Below are 24021 nucleotides of genomic sequence, written 5' to 3'. Positions count from 1 at the left end.
AAGTAGAAATCTCTCTTTACTTTTGCAGTCGCTGCAAAAGAAACCATATAGAGGATTAGGCAGCGGACCTAGTAGAGGGAGAGATCAAAGCTAATAGCTCATAAATGGTTTTCGTGCCAAAATTTGGATGATATGTGGGCTGGTTTGAAGCAAGGCTGGCCGTCGATTCACCAACTACAGATTACATTCTTTGTACCCCTTTTATCCACCAACTACCCCTCCACTTTCCCTTCAACTTCCCCCAGAAAATCAGAGAAAATTTTCGATTTCCCGGAGAGAGAAGGAAAACGTTTGATACATGAGCATGAAAGGCAAGGTTGGTGGCCGGGGAGGTAGACCTAGAGACGTCAGTTGAAGCCGGGGGTGCAGTGAAATGGGAGCTGGACTTTTGTTTTGATACTATATTAATCTATTATTTATTCAAAAAATGTAGGTGGATAAAAAATGATTAATTTATTTATTTAGTTAATATTTTAACAAAACTAAAATTATATGAGATTACTACCACCAAAATGGGCAAAAAAAAAGAAAAAAAAAAGAAAAAGAAATCAATATACTGCTATGGTATAGAATCATGGACCATAGTAGTTTAACAATACAAATTAAACAATATTAATTGTGGCTTCTGTAAAGCACTAGCGTGAGTAGAGTTCAGTAATTGAAGCCTAATTTACTAATCGAGGCTTGAACGGAGTTGCCTTTAGATCTCTCATCAGTTGACTCTATAACCTGTGTGCTTTGCTCCCAACGTGATGTCTTTGAGTTAATGTTACTATGCATAAAAAATGTAGGTTGTGATGGTATTGGAAGAGTGATGGAGTAGCTATTAAGTATGAGAACCACTGAAGCCATAGTTGGTCTGTCAATTACATTTTCTTGAACACTTAATAACCCAATATGGATGCACCTCATAATTTCAGTCAAGCCTAGCCTAATTCTTTGATCTACAATATTTGAAACAGTCCCCTCTCTCCAATTTTTTCATGCCTACAATATTGATTTAGATGGAAAAACATAATATACAAAAGTTCTTTTCTAATTATGATAATTCCTATGCGTTAATTTACCAAATATATAGTGTAAGCATAATATATAAAATAAAATGCTATAAAATAATAAGCAGCGAAATTATAAATACCTCCAGCCATATTTTGTTCAAGCTTGATGAAGAACGAAGAACGAATAAATTTTCTGCAACACAAAGTATTCTAACAAAAAATTTAGAGAGTTCTTCTGGCCTATGCCTATAAGTGTGCCAATAGATGGATACACAGAGCTCTTTATATAGGTAGGCTAGGGAGCCTCGTTATTAATTAGATGGCTGATTATTCTCCTCCCATCCAGAAGAATAAATCAGAAAATTAATAAAAAACTGTTTTAAACCGTTATGATTTCATATAACTTAATGTGTAATAAATCATATTTAATCTTTATATTAAATAATTACCGTTATGATAATTATTTAAATTCCAAACGTTACAATAAATTAAATAATTACCGTTATGATAATTATTTAAATTTCAACCGTTACAACGAATTAAATGTATCTGAGGGACACATATGTAATAACTTGATGTCTATAGACAAATTAGAAAGAACTAAGTACAAAATGAATCAATGAGTTTCATATGCTCCACATGACTTTTAAACAGCTTTACCGGTAAACCTTTAGTCATAGGATCCGCAATCATCAATTCAGTACTGATATGCTCAATGAGCACTTCATTTCTTTTGATGTTCTCTCTCACACAAAGATACTTGATGTCGATATTCTTACTTCTGCTCCACTTTTATTATTCTTAAAAAAGAATATGGCAGCACGATTATCGCAGAAGATTTTGATTGGTCTCGCTATAGAATCGACAATTTTGAGACCACCAACAAAATTTCTTAACCATAGCGCCTGTGTAGTGGCTTCATAGCACGCAATAAATTCTGCTTCCATTGTAGATGTAGCAACTATAGTTTGCTTGTTACTTCTTCAGGATATAGCCCCTCCAGCCAAGAGAAAGATATACCCTGAAGTAGATTTTCTAATATCTACACATCCAGCAAAATTTGAATACCCAACCACTTCCAAATGGTTAGTGTGTCTGAATGTCAAACCGTAGTCCTTTGTTCCTTGCAAATACCGCATGACTTTCTTTGCAGCTTTCCAATGTTTCATTCCTGGGTTGCTTTGATATCGACCCAACATTCCAACTGCCATTGCAATATCAGGTCTAGTGCAAACTTGTGCATACAATAGACTGCCAATTGCAGATGCATATGGAATGTTCTTCATCTGCTCCTGTTCCAATGCATTTCGGGGACATTGATCATTACTGAATTTGTCTCCTTTAATGATAGGTGCTACAGAAGCCGAACAGTTCTTCATTCTGAATCTTTCCAAAACTTTTTCAATGTAGGCCTTTTGAGATAGTTTTAATGTTTTCTGTTTTCTGTCTCTTTGAATCTCTATGCCAATGACATAAGAGGCTTCACCCAAATCCTTCATTTCAAAATTTTGAGAAAGAAACTGTTTGGTTTCATGCAGCAAACCTAAATCATTACTTGCAAGTAAAATATCATCTACATATAGGACTAAAAATATGACTTTACTCTCACTGACCTTAAGGTATATACATTGATCAACAAAGTTCTCAATAAAACCAAATGAGGTAATAACTTTGTGAAATTTAATATACCATTGACGGGAGGCTTGTTTTAGTCCATAAATAGATTTATTTAGTTTGCAAGCTTTCTGAGTGTTATTATCAAAACCTTCAGGTTGTTTCATGTAAACCTCTTCTTCAAGATCCCCATTCAGAAAAGCTGTTTTCACATCCATTTGATGTAGCTCTAAATCAAAATGAGCTACTAATGCCATGATTATCCTAAATGAATCCTTCTTGGATACTGGAGAGAAGGTTTCATGATAATCAATACCTTCCTTTTGTGTGAAACCCTTGGCCACAAGTCTAGCTTTATATCGTTCAACATTACCAGAAGCATTCCTTTTGGTTTTGTAAACCCATTTGCAGCCTATGGCTACAGCTTTCTCTGGTAAGTCAACAAGATCCCAGACTTGATTTTTAGCCATGGATTCCATTTCTTCCTTCATGGCATTTAACCATAATGTGGAGTGTTCCCCACTTATGGCTTGTGAAAATGAATTTGGATCATCCTTAGGCCCAACATCAAAATTGGACTCTTGGAGGAATACAATATAATCACTAGAGATTGCTGGTCTAATTATTCTAGAAGATCTTCTTAATCCTACTTCCTCCTCATTTTGAGGGGGTTGAGTAGGTTCAATATGAACTTGTTCCTCATGAGTTGACTGTTCTGAAATTAATTGTGGTTCAAGACAATCTGTTTGGATTTCCATAAACATAATCAAACGTCCTTTAGATAAAGGAGCATCAGTCAACTCTTGTGCTTCCTCTAATTCAATCCTTTGAGGATAAGCACTCCCACTATGTTCAAGATCTTCTAAGAATTTTGCATTCATAGATTCAACAATTCTAGTACTATTAGAAGGACAATAAAACCTAAATCCTTTGGAGTTGACTACATAGTCTATAAAATGACCGCTAGTTGTCCTTGGGTCTAATTTCTTTATATTTGGATTGTAAATCCTCACTTCAGCAGGACAACCCCATATGTGTAAGTGATTTAAACTTGGTTTCCATCCATTCCATAATTCAAAAGGTGTCTTAGGGACAGCCTTGGATGGTACCCGGTTTAATACATACACAGCAGTTTTTAAGGCTTCACTCCATAGAAATAAAGGTAACTCAGAATTACTGAGCATGCTTCTTACCATGTCCATAAGTGTGCGATTTCTTCTTTCTGCTACATCATTTTGTTGTGGTGTGCCAGACATTGTGTATTGAGCAACAATGCCTTCTTCTTCAAGAAATTGCGCAAATGGACCTATCATTTGTCCCTTTTCTGTGTATCTTCCATAGTACTCTCCGCCTCTATCAGATCTTACGATCTTGATTTTCTTTTCCTTTTGTTTCTCTACTTCTACCTTATAGGTCTTGAAAGCATTGAGTGCTTCAACCTTATCATTTAGAAAGTAGAGATACATATACCGTGTGTGGTCATCAATAAAAGATATAAAATATCTTTGACCATTTAGGCAGGGAGTAGGAAAATGTCCACAGATATCTGTATGTATGATTTCAAGAATCTCAGAACTCCTTCTGGCACCTTTAGTGGTCTTGTTGGTTTGCTTTCCCTTTATGCAATCCACACAAGTACCAAAATCAGTAAAATCAAGAGTTTTTAAGACTCCATCATTTACTAATCTTTTGATTCTTTCTATGGAGATATGTCCCAATCTCCTGTGCCATAACAAAGCGGAGTTTTCATTCACAAGGCTCCTCTTTATGCCAACACTAGAATGCAATAATAAATGATTGTTTTCAAAGTCGGGATCTAGATCAACTTTGAATAAACCATCAATTTTGGTTCCACCACCAATAAAATTTTCACCTTTAAAAATACTAAAGGTAGAGTTTATAAACCAAAAACTAAAACCAATAACATCCAGTTTAGAAACCGAAATTAAGTTTCTAGAGAAGCATGGAATAAAAAATACATTTTCCAAATTTAAAACATAACCAGTTTTCAAAATCAATCTAAAGGTTCCAATCGCTTCCACATGAGAAAACAACTTATTTCCGGAATAGACCCGTTGCTCATTGCTTGCCGGTTTCCTTGTGTTGAGAAAACCCTGCATTGTATTAACAATATGGATTGTAGAACCAGAATCAATCCACCATGTATTACAAGGAGCCTCAACAAAAAAAGATTCATGACATACTAGAGATATGATATTACCTTTCTTTTCAAGCCATCTTTTGTACTTTTGGCAATCCTTCTTCATATGCTCCCCTTTCTTGCAGAAGAAACAAGTATCCTTATTGTCATTTTTCTTGATTGACAACTTGTTATCTTTCTTGAGATGCGGGGCACTTTTGCCTCTTTTACTCTTTCCCTTATCATGAGTAGCCACAAAGTGAACATTCTGTGGTTTCTCCTGCTTTAGCCTTTCCTTCTCCTGAACACACATGGTCAGAAGTTCATTTACTGACCATTTATCCTTATGTGTGTTATAGGATATCTTAAAAGGAGAGTACTCAGTCGGGAGTGAGTTCAAGATGAAATGAACTAAGAAGGAATCAGAAATATCAACCTTTAGGGACTTCAGTTGAGCTGCCATGTCCCTCATTTCCATAATGTGCTCTCGCACACTTCTGGATTTGTCAAAGGTTTTGCTTGAGAGTTTCTTCATTAGGGTGCTTGCCAATGCCTTATCGGAACTTACAAATTGTTCCTCAACGGCCCGCATGAACTTTGTTGCCTTTTTGCATTCAAGGATAGAACCCCTAATGCCTTTAGTTACGTGAGACTTCATAAACATGAGACTTAGGCGATTAGATCGCTCCCACCTCTCATGCTTCGTAACTTCTAATGGCGTACTAGTATCCGTGAGGGCAGGTGGTTCGTCCTCACGGAGCGCCAAATCAAGTTCTAAGCACCCCAAATAGAAAAATAAATTTTCTTTCCACTCAGAAAAATTGTTCCCATTAAGCATTGGAACAGTACTTTCTAGAATAACAGTAGTAGAAATAGCTGCAATAATCAAGGAAAAAATTTTAATGCTATGAAACTTTATTTTAAATTAACCAATGCTAATTTAATAGTAAATAGTAAATTTCAACCTACCTGTGGGCAAAGGTTGCATCACGCATGAAATTTACCCTTTATTAATAAAACTAATAAATTTAAACATTAATAAATAAAATTCTCCGTACCTTTGGGCCTAAGAGAAATTTTATTTTTAACATTAAATTTATTATCTTATTCTAATTAAGTCATAAAAATAAAAATTTCCCTGTGGGGATTAGCAATTAAATTTATGAATTAATTACATAATCGATGTTAATTTTTCTATATGAAGTTCATGTGTATAACCTTGATGTAATTATTATTCTAAAATTGGGATGTTGTGGCTCTCTCAAAAATATTATAATAATTACTACTTTATTAACATCTATTAACTGTATAGATGCCCACAAAAGTCCCAAGAATATAACAAACCAATACCTAAATTGGGTAAACAGTAATTTTCCAAGATGCAACCAGGTGAGTTCCCAGGAAAGTGAGGGGGGTCACAATGGATACACTTAAATCCCAAGACTTTCCTTAGCCAGAACTTTTCTAGACATTGCATTCTTGGATATTACTGTAAACACTCCAGCATGTATGGTATTGTTAATTATTCTTAGGTCTATGCATGAAACCAATTATATTTAAACAATATAATTTAAAATTAATTATATTTCTAAGTTCAAGTATTAAAGAAACAATAATTTTAATTTTAATATTGAATAATGGACACATAAAACAAATAGAATTTGTGACGTCCCACATCGCCTGGGAATGAGGATGTACTTATATGTATAAATGCACCCTATATGACACAACGTGTTTTAAAGCCGTGATGGTAATGAACCTATCAGAACTCCGCAGTTAAGCGAGCCGCTGCGAGAGCAATCCCAGGATGGGTGACCTCCTGGGAAGTCTGATATGGGGAGCCAAAAGCGGACAGTATTGTGTCATTGGGAGTGGGTCGTTACAAATGGTATCAGAGCCATTGCCCAGCCTGAGATGGTGAGAGCGTGCACAAGCCCAAGAGGGTTGCCGGCGGACACTCGCTGGGATGCCAAGAATGGGGTGATCCCATGAGGGTCGCCAGCGAGGACGCTGGGTCCCAAGGGGGGGTGATTGTGACGTCCCACATCGCCTGGGAATGAGGATGTGCTTATATGTATAAATGCACTCTATATGACACAACGCGTTTTAAAGCCGTAATGGCAATGAACCTATCAGAACTCCGCAGTTAAGCGAGCCGCTGCGAGAGCAATCCCAGGATGGGTGACCTCCTGGGAAGTCTGATATGGGGAGCCAAAAGCGAACAGTATTGTGTCATTGGGGGTGGATCGTTACAGAATTGCAATATAAAGACATAATAAAACTTATGACCCAATGGTCTTAGTAGTCTTAGACCCTTTAGAGAGCCCAAGATCTAAACCCCACACCGCATAAGCAATATTTCTTTTATTTAATTTTATTATTCTGGATGGGCTACTAGAAATGGGTTGGGGTTTTTTTTTTTAATATCGGGCTGGGTCAGATAGCCTCATTTGGTTTGGCCCATTCGGGTCAGCCCACTTTATAACCCAAAACTGCATGGGTTTTAAACCCTACCCGGATACTCAAACCCATTAACCCGAAAATCCTTAAGCCACTGCCGCCGTTTCCCTTTCTTCTTCCTCAAATTTCATAATGGCAAAAAAATTGTAAATATGAATTGAAAAATATCCATATCTAATAGTGCAGCAACTTTCATGATTTTTCATGCTTTACAATGCAATTATCCAGATATTAATATGACAAAACAGTGTGGGTTTCTGTGCACAATATGGTGTAGTTTTATTGTTTTACAGTGTTCACGCTTTTCTTAAGCATTTTTAGGCACATATGTAAAACAGTAAAACAGTACAAATAATAAACAATAAACAAAAATAAATTTTTATGCATAGAAAATTTACACAATTCAATCAACAAAGAATTATCAAAACTGAAAGCTGAACAAATTGGCATAGAGGCTGACTCTGATACCACATGTAAGCATAATATATAAAATAAAATGCTATAAAATAATAAGCAGCGGAATTTTAAATACCTCCAGCCATATTTTGTTCAAGCTTGATGAAGAACGAAGAATGAATAAATTTTCTGCAACACAAAGTATTCTAACAAAATATTTAGAGAGTTTTTCTGGCCTATGCCTATAAGTGTGTCAATAGATGGATACACATGGTTCTTTATATAGGTAGGCTAGGGACCCTCGTTATTAATTAGATGGCTGATTATTCTCCTCCCATCAAGAAGAATAAATCAGAAAATTAATAAAAAACCGTTTTAAACCGTTATGATTTCATATAACTTAATGTGGAATAAATCATATTTAATCTTTATATTAAATAATTACCGTTATGATAATTATTTAAATTCCAAACGTTACAATAAATTAAATAATTACCTTTATGATAATTATTTAAATTCCAACCGTTACAACGAATTAAATGTGTCTGAGGGACACATATGTAATTTCTTACATATAGGACAAGGGAAATATAACCAAGTATGATTGTACTTACATAGCTTAGAAGATCCTCCACATTCTCTCAATTTCGGAAGCAATTGTTCTTCTGTCCACTTACTATTTTCAATACTAATACACCAAAACTAAAGACATCAGACTTTACAGAGAATTGTCCATACATTGCATACTCTGGAGTCATATATCCGCTACAAGTCAACGTCGATAATATTAGTTATTTTGGATATGGTAATAAAGCTTTCCATTAATCCTATCTTTAAAATTGTAGTTTCCCTTGATTTTCGAACGACGTTAAATCTTAGTTAGATCTTTGATGTTGTTTTTTTGGTACAAAGTAAACATCTCTCCCCTCCTAAGATACTTACTAAGTTCCAACAATTTTACTTGTATTCCCTTGAGTTTGATCCAGTAAAAACAATCTTGCCATGCCAAAATCTGAAATTTTCGAATTCACTTGCTCATCTAAAAGAATATTGCTAGCCTTAAGATCACGATGAATAATACGAAGTTGAGAATCTTCATGAAGGTAAAGAATCCCTTTAGCAATGCCTCCTATAACCTTGTGGCGCCTTTCCCAATCCAAATGTAAACACTTACCGGGATCTGCATATATTCAAGCAATTATATGATTCAATGAAGAAAAATATGTGGAAGTGTATTTAACAAAGTTATCAACCTAAAAGATATATTATGAAAACAATCTAATTAAGATAAAAAGAAAAGTGCAAACATACAGAAAAGGAAGTGATCAAGGCTAGTGTTTGGCACAAGCTCATATATTAATAGTCTTTCATTTCCTTCCAAGCAGAAGCCAATGAGCCTAACTAGATTAGGATGTTGAAGTTTAGCCACTAATAAGATCTCATTTTTAAATTCTAAATCGCCTTGTCCAGAATTCTTTAACGGTCTTTTTACAACTATAACTTGTCCATCAAAGAGCCTACCCTGTTAATATTGGGATGCTACCTCATCCTTCTATGTTCATGCACCTCAACATAAGCACCTCAACATAAGCATGAATTTAACTCTTGACCAACAAGGCTTTGTGGAGCCCACGTGGAAAACAAAGATAGAGCCTTGTAGAGCCGGTACAACCGTACAAATTGTAAAGGTGGACTTGATATTAGGAATACTATTCTACGGTGTCAGAGATAATGTCCTAAATTTTAATTAGTTTGTAAGAAAATAGAGTTATTTATTTACTGATATATTTAATAAGCACTGAATATATAATATATTTACATACTTTTATTTTATGATTGTTATTTATCATATGCATGTAAATGGTTTTTAGATTGTATTGAATATGGTTTATAATGAAAGCAAAAAGATTATCACATAGAAGATTTTAGATCATAAACCTTGCAGCTACAGTTTAATGTTCACGGTCAATAATAGAATTGAGTATTCCTAGCCTTTAGATACGATTGTAATACATCAAAACTCATGATAATCTTGTGAAGTGATAACTTTGAATTGATATATTGTTGCAGATTCAATGCATTGAATAGACCACCAGAGTTATCAATTTTTAAAACACTGTAAAAAATAAATGATATAAAACTTCAAGACTTCTTATAATATTAATTATGAATCCTGAGAAAGACCTCAAACTCAAATGTGAAATGAGTCACTTTGATGAATAATTTTACATGTACATTAAGTATGCATCAAGTGTCCATAAAAAAATGAGGTGTTATTTAAAATCACTATTGGACATGTGGTTGATCAAATGATGATTTTAATCAAATGATGATTTTAAAAGTCACCTCATTTTTTATGGACACTTAATATACTAATACTATTAGAATTACTCCACTTTGATGCCTTTAGGATCAAAATATTGAGTAGTTCTAGATGTACATTAAGTGTCCATAAAAAAATGAGGTAGTCTTTAAAATCACCATTGAGCATGTAATTGATCAAATGATGATTTTAAAAATCACCTCATTTTTTTATGAACACTTAATGTACATCTAAAACTACTCCAAAATCCTCGGTATGCTAGATGATCACATGTAGTATTGTATGAATTACTCCATCCTCGAGAAAGAATCCAAATCTTTTGACTAGATCAAATAAATAAGAAATTTTTACTTTAAGATAGATTTAATGGATTATTTGTTCTCAGGCTCTGGTCAAAGCATTCTAATAAGAGTTACTAAAATATTTATTTATTTAATAAAATGATATTTCAAAGTGAAAAGAATAATTATGTGATTAAATTTTAAAAGAAAATATTGAATTAACAACTCCGCTCCCCTTCATTTTTCTCACTTTTCTAAAAAGAAGTCAACTTTAAAATATTTAAACCCTTTTTTTTTTTTTTTCACTTTTTGTATCACATCAAATATATATATATATTTTTATTACTATTTAAATAAAAAAAATCACTACAAAATACAACTTTTTAACTTTTCCATACAAAAAATTACAAAATTCTCTGTGCTTGAAATCACATCAATTATATTTTATTATTATTAAAAATAAATAAAAAAAAAAGTTCCTCCTAAATTTTTTAACCGAACCATCGACTCTTGGAGTATCAAATTGGCATTTGGCAATCTTGAATCCGTCCAATCACTACAGCAAAAACTGTCCCAACAAATTTGATTAAAAAGTAGTGTTTTAATTTTATTTTTATTTTTTAAAAAAAAAAAAGAAAAAAAAAAAGGAAAATGGAAATTCGAGAGTTATAATCCAACTGAAATAATAAAATTTCTTTTTGTTGATATCTTTCCTTTTGCGTCGGATGGAATCATGGAAGTTTCCCATGCATTGGAGTAACATACTATCAAATTGACTTTGACACTTGCTAGTTCATAGCAACTACCCCCTTTACCCAATGCATTGATACCGGAAGGTGATTTGATCGCGATGGTCCATTGACAAAGACTGTCGGAGTATCGAGTTGGCATTTGGCAATCTGCCTAGCTATTACTTAGCAATTACCCCCTTGACCGCATGCATTGACAAAAAACGCATACTAATTGGTACCAGAAGGTGATGTGAATATGTGATCACTGATCGCCGTGGCCCGTTCACTTTATACGCGGGACAAACGCGCATTTCTACACGTACTTTACATTCGCCATGGCCCATTGACGACTAATTAATCACCTAAATAAAAAGACTAGCGGAGTCTTCATTCAAGGCTTAAACCTAAGCCCTGGCATTTTACAGAACACAAGCCAATGTTTTCCTCAACACTAGTTTTCTTCGTATCTGCCATTTTCATTCTCACTGCCCAAGCCGTCGCGCGGCCAGACTTTCGCTATCATTTTTGTGAACTCGAAAAGGGTAACTACACCGCTAATAGTACCTATGAGGCAAACTTCAATAACCTCCTCTTCTCCCTCTCTTCCAACACTGAAATTCACCATGGGTTCTACCATTCCACTTACGGCCAAAACTCTGACTAAGTATTTGCGATTGGGCTTTGTAGAGGAGATGTCAACCCAAATGTTTGCCGCGGTTGCCTCAATAACGCTGCGTCGCTTCTCACGGAGCACTGTCCCCAACAAAAGGAGGCAATTGGATGGTACGACGAATGCATGTTACGCTACTCAAATCGCTCCATTCTTGGCGTCATGGAAACTAATCCCAGTTTCTATATGTCGAACCCGAAAAACGTATCGGCCTATTACGTGAATCAATTCAAAAATGATCTTAGGACCTTGTTGGAAAGCCTAAGAAGTCAAGCTGCCGCAGGTGGTTCTGATCTTAAGTTTGCAGCAGGAAACGCAACCGCACCGATGTTCCAAACATTATATGCATTTGTACAGTGTACACCTGATTTGTCTGAGCTAGATTGCAACAATTGCTTGCTTGAGGCTTTTCAAGATATTCCACTCTGTTGTGATGGTAAGCAAGGTGGGAGAGTCATTAGACCCAGCTGTAATATCAGGTTTGAGTTCTTCCCGTTCTATAGCCCTACAACTGCTGCATCACCCATAAGACCAACCAATGAAGATAAGAGAGAAGGTACCTGTTTCTTTATAATTATAACACAACAAATTATGCGGTCGTAAGAATCTGATTGACATCTGATGTATGTACGTAGTACAGTATTAGTCTCTGTTTATCTATAAGTTATCTATGCTTTTAAGGTTTTATTTCTTCATAACAGATGCAATAGTACCGATTCCAAAACTCAACCCTCAGATTGTTATAATGAGACAGGATTAATATAGTTTTTGCAGCGGACGATAGCAAGAGATCTTCAATATTCGTCATCAATATTATATTTGTGCTAATAGTAATAGCTTCAATGGTACTATGCATCTCCATGGGCGTCTATTTCAGTGTGAAGAGGCTAAGGAATAATGACGGAAGTAAGTTAATTTTGGTTTTGTTATTTGTTATTCAAAAAGTCAGGCTTTGCGTATCTCACAAAACTAATGACAAATTTAGAAACATGCATCATTAAGATTTTTTTTATTTAGACACTTTATAAGTCATAATGTCTTTTTCTTCTCAAATGTCTTTTGAAAGTGTCACTACATGGGCCCATAAACTTTTCACAACGCACACAAAAGTAATTCATATATGCTTCCATAATTAATTAGTAATAAGCACAGTTTAGGGAATGAAAGATTCCGTTGATATGGTGAGCACAATTTTGTCCAATATTTATTAGGATAATATAACTTCACATAGCAAATAGTTCAATATGAGAGGATAAGTGACTTCCAATAAAACAAACAGAAATTTGTTACATTTCTAGACATATGTGTCATTAAAAAGTTAATTTATTTCAGTCTCTACTCTCTAGTATTAATTGTAGAGTCCAGTACTGCTGTTGTATGCATATATTTTAAAATATATAACTATTTTAATTCATTAATTAGAGTTGACTTGTTTCTCGATCATGTGAAGCTACGAATGAAAGTACAAGCATAGAATTGGAATCCTTGCAAGTAGACCATGGTTCTGAAGCAAATAAAAAGCTTGGGCAAGGTGGATATAGTGCGATTTACAAGGTAATTGATCAATATAATTTTTATCTAGAATAGTACTAATTAATTTACTTCAACAGACATGGCACTTAATTAGTGACGATTTTTAAACAATTTCAAGCTTAAACGGAATAATTTCTGAATTATAAAATATAAAATATCAATGATTATCTTCGAATCAGGATAATTTATTTCGGTTTGGTCTGAGAATTATGAGAGAATTGATGATGACGAGGGCTTGAAATTGCTCATTTTTCTTCAATGTTTTGAGTAGAATTAACGTTCCAATTTGTTGGGTTACAAAGGTGATGATACATTAGGGTTCTAATTAAATTTGTTAGTTGGTGGTGATGAGCCGGGCCTATGGCTGGTCCTGCCAAGCCAGGCCCAAAATTATGGTTTAAAAAAGTTTCTAACCAAGTCTATAAATTGACATGTGTTATTCAAGTATATAAAAAAAAAATTCTTTTTCAATAGCATTAATATAGTTGAAAGAAATTCTATTAAAAAAACATGTGAGAACTAAAAAACACGTACCAATTTTTTAGCTTGACCGGGTTGGAAAAAGTTCTTCCAGCTAAGTTTGGAGGAAAAAAGCCCTATCAATTTATCAATAAAAAATTATATCAAATACTTATAATAATTATAAAATAAATTTAGATTCACTATAATCATTTCAATAAATAGTCAATAACAATAATAAATAATAGATTTACAAAATCATGTTATTTTTGCATTGTTTTCCTTAGTTAAGTGGTAACAGTGTAAAATTCTTGGTTAGCCGAAATTCTGCAAATAAGAGCAAGTTGAAGGTAAATCACAGAGTAGGTTTAAAGTCGTTAACTAAAATAGTACGTAGGGGAAACTAAATTTGTCTGCCTAGCTCTAACCACCAACAAATTTGTAATATCTCTTAATGTTTCAATTTTTGTACCTAATGTTCTTCTTAATCTACCATTGAGGTTTCAGTATTCTCCTTTCGGAACCCAAAATAACAAAAATACTCTTGATAAACAATTGAAAAGGACAAATAAAAAATAGAAAACAACTAAAAATTCAGAAAAATCTAAAAGACAAAAAAATTAGTAAGAAATGATTTTATTTTTTTTTAGATTTTTATCAGGGTTATTTTTTGTTTATTTATATATATATTTTGTATTTTTATTGCGTGAAAGTGGAACATTGCAACCCCAATATATGATAGATTGGAGGAGACATAGGAAAAATTAAATATTTGGAGAGGACGTTACAAATTTGTTGGTGCGTAATTAGAGGTGGATAAATGTGCTTTCCACAAAATAATATGTATTGATGTATATAAGTTCCTATTTTCTTTACTATTTCTTTATATATAGAATGTGATGTTTTCTAATTGCGTTTAAAATGATATAGAAGTACACTCAGATTAAGAAGAAGCTAAGTAGCATGCGGAAGAAGAAAGATGCATCTTTTGTCACTCCCAATATTAAAGAAGAAAATGAGGTAGGCAATTTATTCAATTTCTACACAATAATAATTTGTTAAGTCTTTATTTAATTTTTGAATTTAACTAATAAACAAATTATGCAACAAATTGTCACTTTGTTTGTGCAATATTTGAAGATCCAGGAGCTTATATCTGATCTCCCTATGCCCGATGGATTCTTGGAGAGTGATGATGATTATGTCAGTCAACTCTTGAAAAATAGATTAAGGTCCCTGAGAGGGTTACAACACTCTGTGGTGCCTTCTTTGTCCTCTTCATCACCCTCATCTCGGCACGTGAGTCAGCTCAATAGTGAGTTGGACGAGTATAAGCTGAGGTGTGAAGAGGCAGAGAGAAAGGTCAACCGACAGCGAGAGAAAATAAGCTCTGTGCGTAAAGAGATGCAGGAGGAAGTAAACTCCATGAAAAGACAACAAGCACAGCAGCAGCAAGAAATGGAAGCCAAGCAGAGACAGATGGAGCAGAAAATTGAGTTCCTTCTATCACAACTCCAACTCCCTAGAGACCCTCCTACATAGTTTTGTTCTTTTAGTGAAAAACATATAATTAATTTACATATATTTGTAAGAAACACTTTTAGGAACAAATTAACGCTTCATCGTCAATATATATTAATCCAACTCGATCGATCTCTCAGCGAGAAAATTGCAACTCCTCCTATAGCTATTAGTGTATAGTAGTGTTAACAATCTGAACAAGTTGTTGCTAATAATGTACGTACTCTTAGTGACCAACTAAATGAGACTTCAATTTCTTGCCTAGAATGAAGAAGATTTTTTGACACTTGCATATTATTTCAAACTTGAAAGGAGCCTTTTACTGAAGTCTTTGGAATATATGTATCATGCACCGCAAATAAGAGGTTTAAAAATTAGAAGAATTACCATAATTTAATCCTATTTTCTTTTCCCATCACCTTGAGTAATGCTAGGGCTTAGGAATCAATTTTTATCATCTCAAAACTGAAATAGTTTTTTAAATTTTTTTTTTTTTGAAAGTTGCGGGAAGAGTGCCTTCAAGAAAGATCCGTCATCAAATCGGAAACTATACCAACATCCATTAAACAAATTTAATGATAATTTTTAAGGAATGAGCAAGTCTCTTTTTCTACGAATTTGGATCCTCTCCATTTCATTTGAAATAAAGAATATCCATTTAGTTATAAGTCAAGGGCATAGTTGTCTTTTCACATTTTATAAAAATATGAAAAGACAACTATACCCTTAATTTTGTACTAAATAGAGAGAATCCCCTCCATTAAAAATGGAGGGGATCCTGTTCCTTTTTCTACTCATACACCAGCGATCTCCAAAACTAAAACAATGAAAATAATGGCATTGGACTTCAATAAGAAGAGTGTCCAACTGTCCATGAGTCGCATACTCTAGAGTCTAGAGCCATTTATTGTTTCGGTCTTATTTAATAGAGCTTTTGACAATTAATTATTTTGCAGATTCTCTTAATTTCATCTCAACAATGAAAAAAAAAAAAGAAGAAAAAAACTCTAAGGGGTCTTACAGAAATCTGAATATTGATTAGCGTGGCTCTCGAAAAAAAAAAAATGAAAAAAGAATATTGATTAGTGTCCCCACTCCCCAAACCAAAATAGAGTGCAGACTGTACACATATTCCAGACTTCCTGCATTTAAGAGATTCTAATTTACATTGGGTTATATAAAACTCACTTGTAGTTAGAATAAATAATAAAAATGTTAAAAATACGTTTTATTGGATTATTTATCCTAAATCTAAAGTAGAGTTTTCTTAGATTTATAAACAGTGCAATTCTACATGTGGATTTGTACTGTTTACCGATCTATCCTTTATTTTAGGGTTAAATACCTCTTTGCCTCTTGTGATTCAAAAACTTTATTTTTTTTTCTCAGCTTTCATTGTTTTTAATACGTGGTACATGTGCAATAGAAAAAGACGGAAATGGTACATTCGTCCATTTTTCCTTCCAAAACTGACGGATTTTCACGTCACCGACACGTAACACAATTAAAATTGCGACACGTGGCTCATATATATTTTTTTATTTCTTTTTATATTTTCATACATTTTAAAAAATAAAAAAAAAAATTAAAAAAAAAAATGTTGGGGTGGCTTTGGGCTACATGGGGTGACCGGCCACCCCCATTTTGGCCAAGGGAACCACCCCAAGACTAGTTTTAAGGGTGACCGAACCACACTTATGGGCTTGGAAGTGGTTCGGCCACCCCAAGGGCCAAAATGGGGTGGCCGAAACCGATCCTATTTGGCTTGGAGCCACCCCCATTTGGCCTGGGGTGGTTCAGCCACCCTTTAATTTTTTTTTTATTTTTTTTTTTAAAATGGCTTAAAATTAAAAAATTTGTGTAGCCACATGTCTCAATTTCAATGATGCCACGTGTTGCTGATGTGAAAATTCGTCTGTTTGAGACTGATAAATTGACGAAGGTATCATCTCCATCCTTTCGCATAGCACATGTATCGAGTCAAAAAAAAAAAATAAAAAGTTGAAAAGACAAAAAGTAATATTTTTAAGAATAATGATTCAATGCCACTCAAATATTCAATTTTTTACCCCCCACTATTTTTTGAGTTTTTTTATTTTTTAAAAATAAATTAAGGTGGGAGACCACCTTGCCACATAGACAAGGTGATGAAAAATTGTATATTTAGGTGGTAGTGAATTACTCTATTTTTATATATAATCCTTTATTTTATTGTTTTCTACGGACTAAAAAGTGAAAAAGACTGAAAGTCGTCTCTGCGTCTCTCTCTGTCTCACGCATGCGGCATGCGCACCCCCGGGCCCCCCCTTATTCTTCTTCCCTCGTCTTTCTCTTCTTTTCTCCCCTGCCTTCTCTTCTTCTTTCTCATTCTTTTCTCCCCCGGCCGGTACTGGGTCGAGAAAATCAAGTCACTCTTCTCCTTCTTCTTTTTTTCCTTTTCCTTTTCCCTGCTGAAATTGATTCTGTTCATTTGATCCTTTTCCTTAGATCTGTTACATTTTTGGGTCATTTTTCTATTTTTTTTTCCTTTGATTCTGTGAATGTTTGGGGGATTTTTTGGGCTTTGCAGAGGTGAGAATGGGATCAGTGACGGCGACGGTCGCCCGATCTCCATTCGGCGTATCTAGACTGTCCAACTCAGCCGGTAGATCGGGTATTTTGACTGCGAACGGGCCCGATTTCGTGCGTTTTGGTACCAACTTGCCGTCTTACTCCCACATTCTCCGGTTGTGGGTTCCTCCTTGGGTATTTCTCAGGTTGGGTCTGGTCGTTTAAAGGTTATTTGGTCTGCTGATGTTGGGAGGGTGGACTTGTCAGAGTTTAGGTAAAGAAAGATAAAAATAAATAAAAAATAATAATAATATTTAAATGATATAAAGTTAAGAGTATATAATGAAGAATGTTTTTTAAAACTCATTAATTAAATTAGATATAATAAATTTTGATTAGTTATTTTAGATTAAGAAATAAATAAGCTATTAAGAGTGGTAAGAATTGTCGAATTGGTACAGGTCAGGTGCAACTTGGAAGTGCTACAAACGTATTGTAGCTATTGTTGAATAAATATTGATTAGAATTATGGTATATAACATATTTTTTTAAAATTAATTAATTATAAAGCTTTATTAATATATATTGTGAAAAAAAATAAAGGAGCTTTTTATTTTTTTTGTAAATTTCATTCTTCAATCCTAAAATATAACACATTTGCAATGTCCCTATAAAATTTAATTATAAGTAATCAACCATTAATAATATTACGTCGTTGTAATATTCTCTATAATTAAATTTTCTCAATATATATGTTATGCTTTAGTTTTCTAAGATCACATGATAAGTATGTGAAATTAAAATTAAATATGACGAAAAATAGAAAAATATTAAAGGTGGGAGTTAACGCAATTAATTCCTCAAATATGGAATTGATTCTTCAAATTTAAAATTTTAGAAGAAATTATTAATGATTCTATAATTTAATTAAGGTGCAAAGGTATAATTTACTTCTTTTTTGTGTTATTTTTTTTGTCTTTTTAAAACTCAAGTTTTTTAGTTTAGCTAAACACTTTTTAAAATTTTTGCCCAATAGTTTATTTATATTTCCTCTCTATTCATTAAAATAATCGTTTCTAAAAAAAAATTATTCAGATAAAAATTAGACTATTTTCACCATCACCAACCTAACATTACAAAAAAATTAGACAATTTCCTGAATAAGACTCGTCACCGAAAATTCGAACAATTAAGGCAATTTCCTTAATCATAAGAAAACCCCATCGCAAGTTGAGATTGAATTGAGCAAATTATGTTAGCTGAATATATTGTAAAAATGCCGAAAAATACAAAATAATTATTTCTCAACTAACTGAGTATGTGGCAAAAATATTAAAAGAATGCAAAATAACATTTACCTATTCTTATTCTTTTATTTTTCATTTAGGTTTTTATTTTTCGTCTTCCAGGAATCAGGAGATTACCTTTTGAGACATCGATCACCGGCTATCGCCTTGATGGTGTGCAGTTTAGCATGGACACTAGCTACGTACCTTCATATATTCTTATTATGTTCAATAATGACAGCTGGCTGGTTTGACCCTCTAGGACCACTCAAATATTCAAAACTACCCCTTCAAAAAAAAAAAAAAAAAAAATTCAAAACTACTTGTACTTTTTTTTCAAACTAAAATAAAACACATCCATCATACATCAACAAAACTTACTTTCCTTGTATAAGGAAGAGAAACACCATTAAGTTACAAGTAGAGTTGGTAATTCGGGTCGGCGGGTTGGGTTCGTGTCAATCCGACTGGCCCGAAAACACAATCGGGTTCGACACGAACCCGACCCGATTATTAATTGGGTCAGAAAATTGAACACGAACACGACCCGATATTGAATCGGGTTACACGACACGAACCCACGAACACGTTTGGTTAATGCATGCTCACTGGGTCACTGCACTTCTCACCGGCACCGCCTCACTCCACAGGCCACCGCCGAGACCCTCGCGAAGGGTGGGGTCGAGACCTACCTAATCGACCTCCGACTGACCACTGGACATCATAGACCGTCGGGTCACGAGGATGAAGATGATATCGCCGTCGAATGGGGCCGTGGACATCGGTCAGACCCTGAAGCCCCACGAGTACATTGGCATGGTGCGGCTCGAGATCTTGGACGCGTACCTTCGAGACCGGGCCAAAGCGAGCAGGGCCGAGGTCATCAACGGGCTGTTTCTCAAAATGGGTAAGACGGAAAGGCCGATTCGGTTGGGGAGAAGCGGACCTTGGCGCTCAGATCCCCGGCGCAAGATAAATCGTGAAGTGAAGGAGCGGTGCCGGTGCGGCGTGAAGAAGCCAGAAGGTGAAGTGAAGAAGATGAATGAAAAGTGATGCAGTGCGGACCGTGCGGCTAGGGTTTTCCGACTTTTGCTTTTGCAGTTTTGCTGAAGCCTGAGGCCCTGAATTGCCGATTTGCCGTTTTTTTACTTGAAAAAAAAAATTATAAAAATTAAAAATTAAAAATTAAACATGTTTAATCGGGTCATAATCGGGTTGACCTGATTATGACCTGAACCCGATTACCCCAAGCCCAAACCCTATATTTTCGTGTTGTGTTCATGTCAGGTTCACAGGTCGTGTCAAAAATTGTCAACCCTAGTTACAAGGCCATTGAATTTGAGTATTAGCCATGGCTTTCTAAAATTTTATTTTATTTTTTAAATTTTGGAAATTTTTTTTTTTTTAAAAAAAAGAAAACTATATGCAAGTGACTCCCTTGTTATTTCCTAAATTAAGATAACTAAAAGTGCTACTTACCCTAAATCTAAGCACTTTTGCTTCTCTTAAACATTACTTTAGTTAAAAAAGGCTTTCTCTCTAATCTTTTTCCTCTCTTCCTTTCAGTGTTTATTTGAAATAATATTTAAATGACTTTCTCTTTCTTCATTTACTTGAAATAATATTTGAATGGTATAGAGAACAAATATGAGAAGCTATTGTTAAGTTTATTTGAGTAGGAAAACCAAAAATAGTTTGATTCCCCTAAATTTAAGAAAAATTTAGGAGAAACTCGGCAGCGATTAATAACCCTCTCTTTCATCCCATTCAATTATTTCAAAATAAACACCATTAACTCTAGCTTCTCCAAAGCACTAGCATGAGCGGAGCTCAATAATTGAAACTTCATTTGTTGAGGCTTGGACAAAGTTGTCTTTAGATCTCTCATCTTACTCTTTAATCTGTTTGCTTTGCTATCATCGATATGTTCTCTTTGAGTCAATTTTGTTGTGCATAAAAAATGTAGGCTATGAGGGTATTGGAAGAGTGATGGAATAGCTATTAATTAATGATGCAGGAGAAAATTAGACATAATATTAGAAGATTTATTGAATAAGATCAGCCCGAGAATGGAAAGGATCATACAAAATATTTGAAGATTATTTTTAGAATAATATATTTCATGGGAAGAATCGTACAAACTATTTGAAGAATATTTTTAGAATAATATATTTTATTTTTTGTATTTCATTTTATTAGGGTTTTCGGGATTTTGCTATTTTTGGTAAAATTCTGCTAAAGACCGAATTTTCAGCTACATTAACTTGGCTTGTGGGCGTTTTCCAACAGTTGTTGATTATTGATAATTTTATCGAATTCAGAATTTGTCTTTGTGTTTGGGATAATTTTTCTGTTTTCTTCCTTGCAAATTACCTATTGGTTAGCCTACAAAATAATTGCTATTCTGTCCGGCGTCAATTGGTATCAGAGCTTCAACACTTTCCTGAGACGAGTTCTTCATCAATTTCGATGGTTGGTGGTCGTGGGCAGGTTCCGAATGAGGAAGCTCCGCACCGTGATCATAACGTTCAGGATGTGATGATTGAGGATTTGCAAAGGCAAGTTGCAGAGCTAGCCCAGCGCCTAGCGGCACAGGAAGTCGGCAATCGTGAGATGGAGAACTCCGATTTCGATTCCACCTTCGACAACCCGTATCACAATCCTTTACCGGGAACAGTGTGGTCGGGATGAAGAAGAATTTGTTGATGAAGAGTTCCAAGAAGATGAGTTCATTGATGAGGAGTTCATACATAGAGATGTTCATGATGATGTTGAACATGAAGATGTTGAAGATCCTTCACAAGGATTCGTGGATTGGGATTCTCCACCAATTTATGATATTGATATCAATGATGAAGATCTTGTGGGAGATTCTTTGTCGTTTGATCAAGAGAAAAAAATCTATAGAAGATTTAAATTGGGTCTCTCCAACAATTTATGATGACATTTATCCTTACGAAGATGATTTATTAAATGAGATAAGTTTTTTGGTTGATGCAATAAATTTTATTGAAGAAAATAATGATTACCATGTGATTGATTAAAGTTCACATAACGAGGGATTTCAGTTGAGTAATGAGGAAATTAGTTATGTTGATTTCATTGGGATTGAAAGATTTCTATCAAATTTACCCAGTAATAAGTTGGATGTTGGTTTCGGCGTGTTAGTCGACAATTTTAATTTTTGTGGTCAAGAAAGAATTGATAATTCTTTGAAGACTTTTATGGAGCGTGAATTGGAGAAAATAAATAAAAGACGTGAGAAGATTGATTTATTTCAATTTAGTGTGAGGCTAGTTGTTGTGATGGGTTGCAACTTGTTTATCTTCTGGTTTCAAGTTATTTTGGTATTGAGAAATACGGGATGGAATAAATTGATTGGTCATCCAAAAGATCGAGGAAAAGAAGATTTGAATTCGAGGACGAATTCTTTCCAACCCGGTGAGACTCATGCAAGAGAAAATCAGACACAATATTTGAAGATTTATTAAATAAGATCAGCCCGAAAATGGAAAGGATCATACAAAATATTTGAAGAATATTTTTAGAATAATGTATTTTATTTTTTGTATTTCATTTTATTAGGGTTTTCGGGATTTTGCTATTTTTGGTAAAGTTCTGTTAAAGACCAAATTTCAGCTATATTAGCCCGGCTTGTAGGCGTTTTCCAACAGTTATTGATAATTTTATCGAATTCAGATTTTGTCTCTGTGTTTGAGAAATTTTTTTTGTTTTCTTCCTTGCAAATTACCTATTGGTTAGCCTACAGAATAATCGCTATTCTATCCGGCGTCAATTAAGCATGAGAATCTCTGAAGCCATGGTGGGTCTATTAACTACATTTTCTTGAACACATGGTAACCCCAACCTGGATGCATCTCATAATTTCAGTTGCCGAGCCCAACCTTATTATTGCATTTACAATATAAAGGAGTCCCCGCTCTCCAGTTTATCCACACCTACAATATATAATTTAGATGCGAAAACACAATATAAGACAAAAATTTCTTTTATTATGATAATGTACCCAAATATAATTGTACTTACATAGCATAAAAGATCCTCATCATTCTCTCTATTTTGGAAGCAATTGTTCTTTCCACTCACTATTTTCAATATTAATACACCAAAACAATAGACATTAGACTTTATAGAGAATTTCTCATGCATTGCATATTCTGGAGTCATACATTTGTTGTATGTCAACATCAATAATATTAGTTTAATTTGGATATGATAATAGAGCTTTCCTTACTTATCTTCAAATTTGATAGTTTCCCTTGATTTTCGAAACAAGTTAACTCTTAGGGGTAATTACCTTTTCCCTCCATGAACTACCAACTTTTGCGCAAAGCCTCTACAAACTACCAACTCGACCAAAATAGAACATTCAACTACCAAAGTCAACCATTTTTCCCCCTTCTGTCAGTTAGAGGGGTTAAAACAAACGATCAACGAGTCATGTGACCATCATGTGCCGTTTTACATGGGGGCATGTTGGAAGATGGTGGTAGTTCATGGGGGGAAAAGAGGAAGAAAATGAGGGTAAAACGGCGTATGACGGTCACGTGACCTGTTGATTGTTTGTTTTAACTCCTCTGACTGACGGAAAGGGGGAAAAATGGTTGTTTTTGGTAGTTGAATGCTCTATTTTGGTCGAATTGGTAGTTTGTGGGGGCTTTGAGTAAAAGTTGGTAGTTCATTGGGGGAAAAGATAATTACCCCTAACTCTTAATTAGAACTTTGATGTTGTTTCTTTGGTACAAGGTAAACATCAGATCTCTCATCCTAGGATACTTACTAGGTTCTAACAATTCTACTTGTATTTCCTTGAGTTTAATCCAATAAAAATAGTCTCACAATGCAAAAATCTAAAATTAAATTCATTTCTGCATCTAAAAGAATATTGATAGCCTTAAGATCATGATGAATAATACAAAGTCAACAATTTTTGTGAATGTAAAGAATCACTCGAGCAACACCTCCTATGATCTTGTAGCGCCTTCCCCAATCTAATTGTGCACGCTTGATTGGATACATGTCCAGGAAACTTTAATTT

General features: G+C 34.3%; 1 protein-coding gene and 1 pseudogene across 1 annotated transcript; one reads left to right on the top strand and one right to left on the bottom strand.

The window, feature by feature from the left end:
- Positions 1-651: 651 nt before the first annotated feature.
- LOC133868840 (cysteine-rich receptor-like protein kinase 10) lies at positions 652-11580 on the bottom strand (annotated as a pseudogene).
- Positions 11361-15256, top strand: LOC133867930 (cysteine-rich receptor-like protein kinase 25). The gene is made up of 5 exons (XM_062304712.1): positions 11361-12169; positions 12379-12519; positions 13064-13167; positions 14536-14625; positions 14746-15256. Exons 1-5 carry the CDS (start codon positions 11740-11742, stop codon positions 15145-15147), a joined length of 1167 nt encoding a protein of 388 aa, XP_062160696.1. The 5' UTR covers positions 11361-11739; the 3' UTR covers positions 15148-15256.
- Positions 15257-24021: the final 8765 nt, after the last annotated feature.

Source organism: Alnus glutinosa, chromosome 5 (assembly GCF_958979055.1).
Source record: "Alnus glutinosa chromosome 5, dhAlnGlut1.1, whole genome shotgun sequence".
In the NCBI taxonomy this organism is placed as follows: Eukaryota; Viridiplantae; Streptophyta; class Magnoliopsida; order Fagales; family Betulaceae; genus Alnus; species Alnus glutinosa.
The sequence above is the reverse complement of the archived record's forward strand: the minus strand, read 5'-3'. Positions and strand labels throughout refer to the sequence as shown.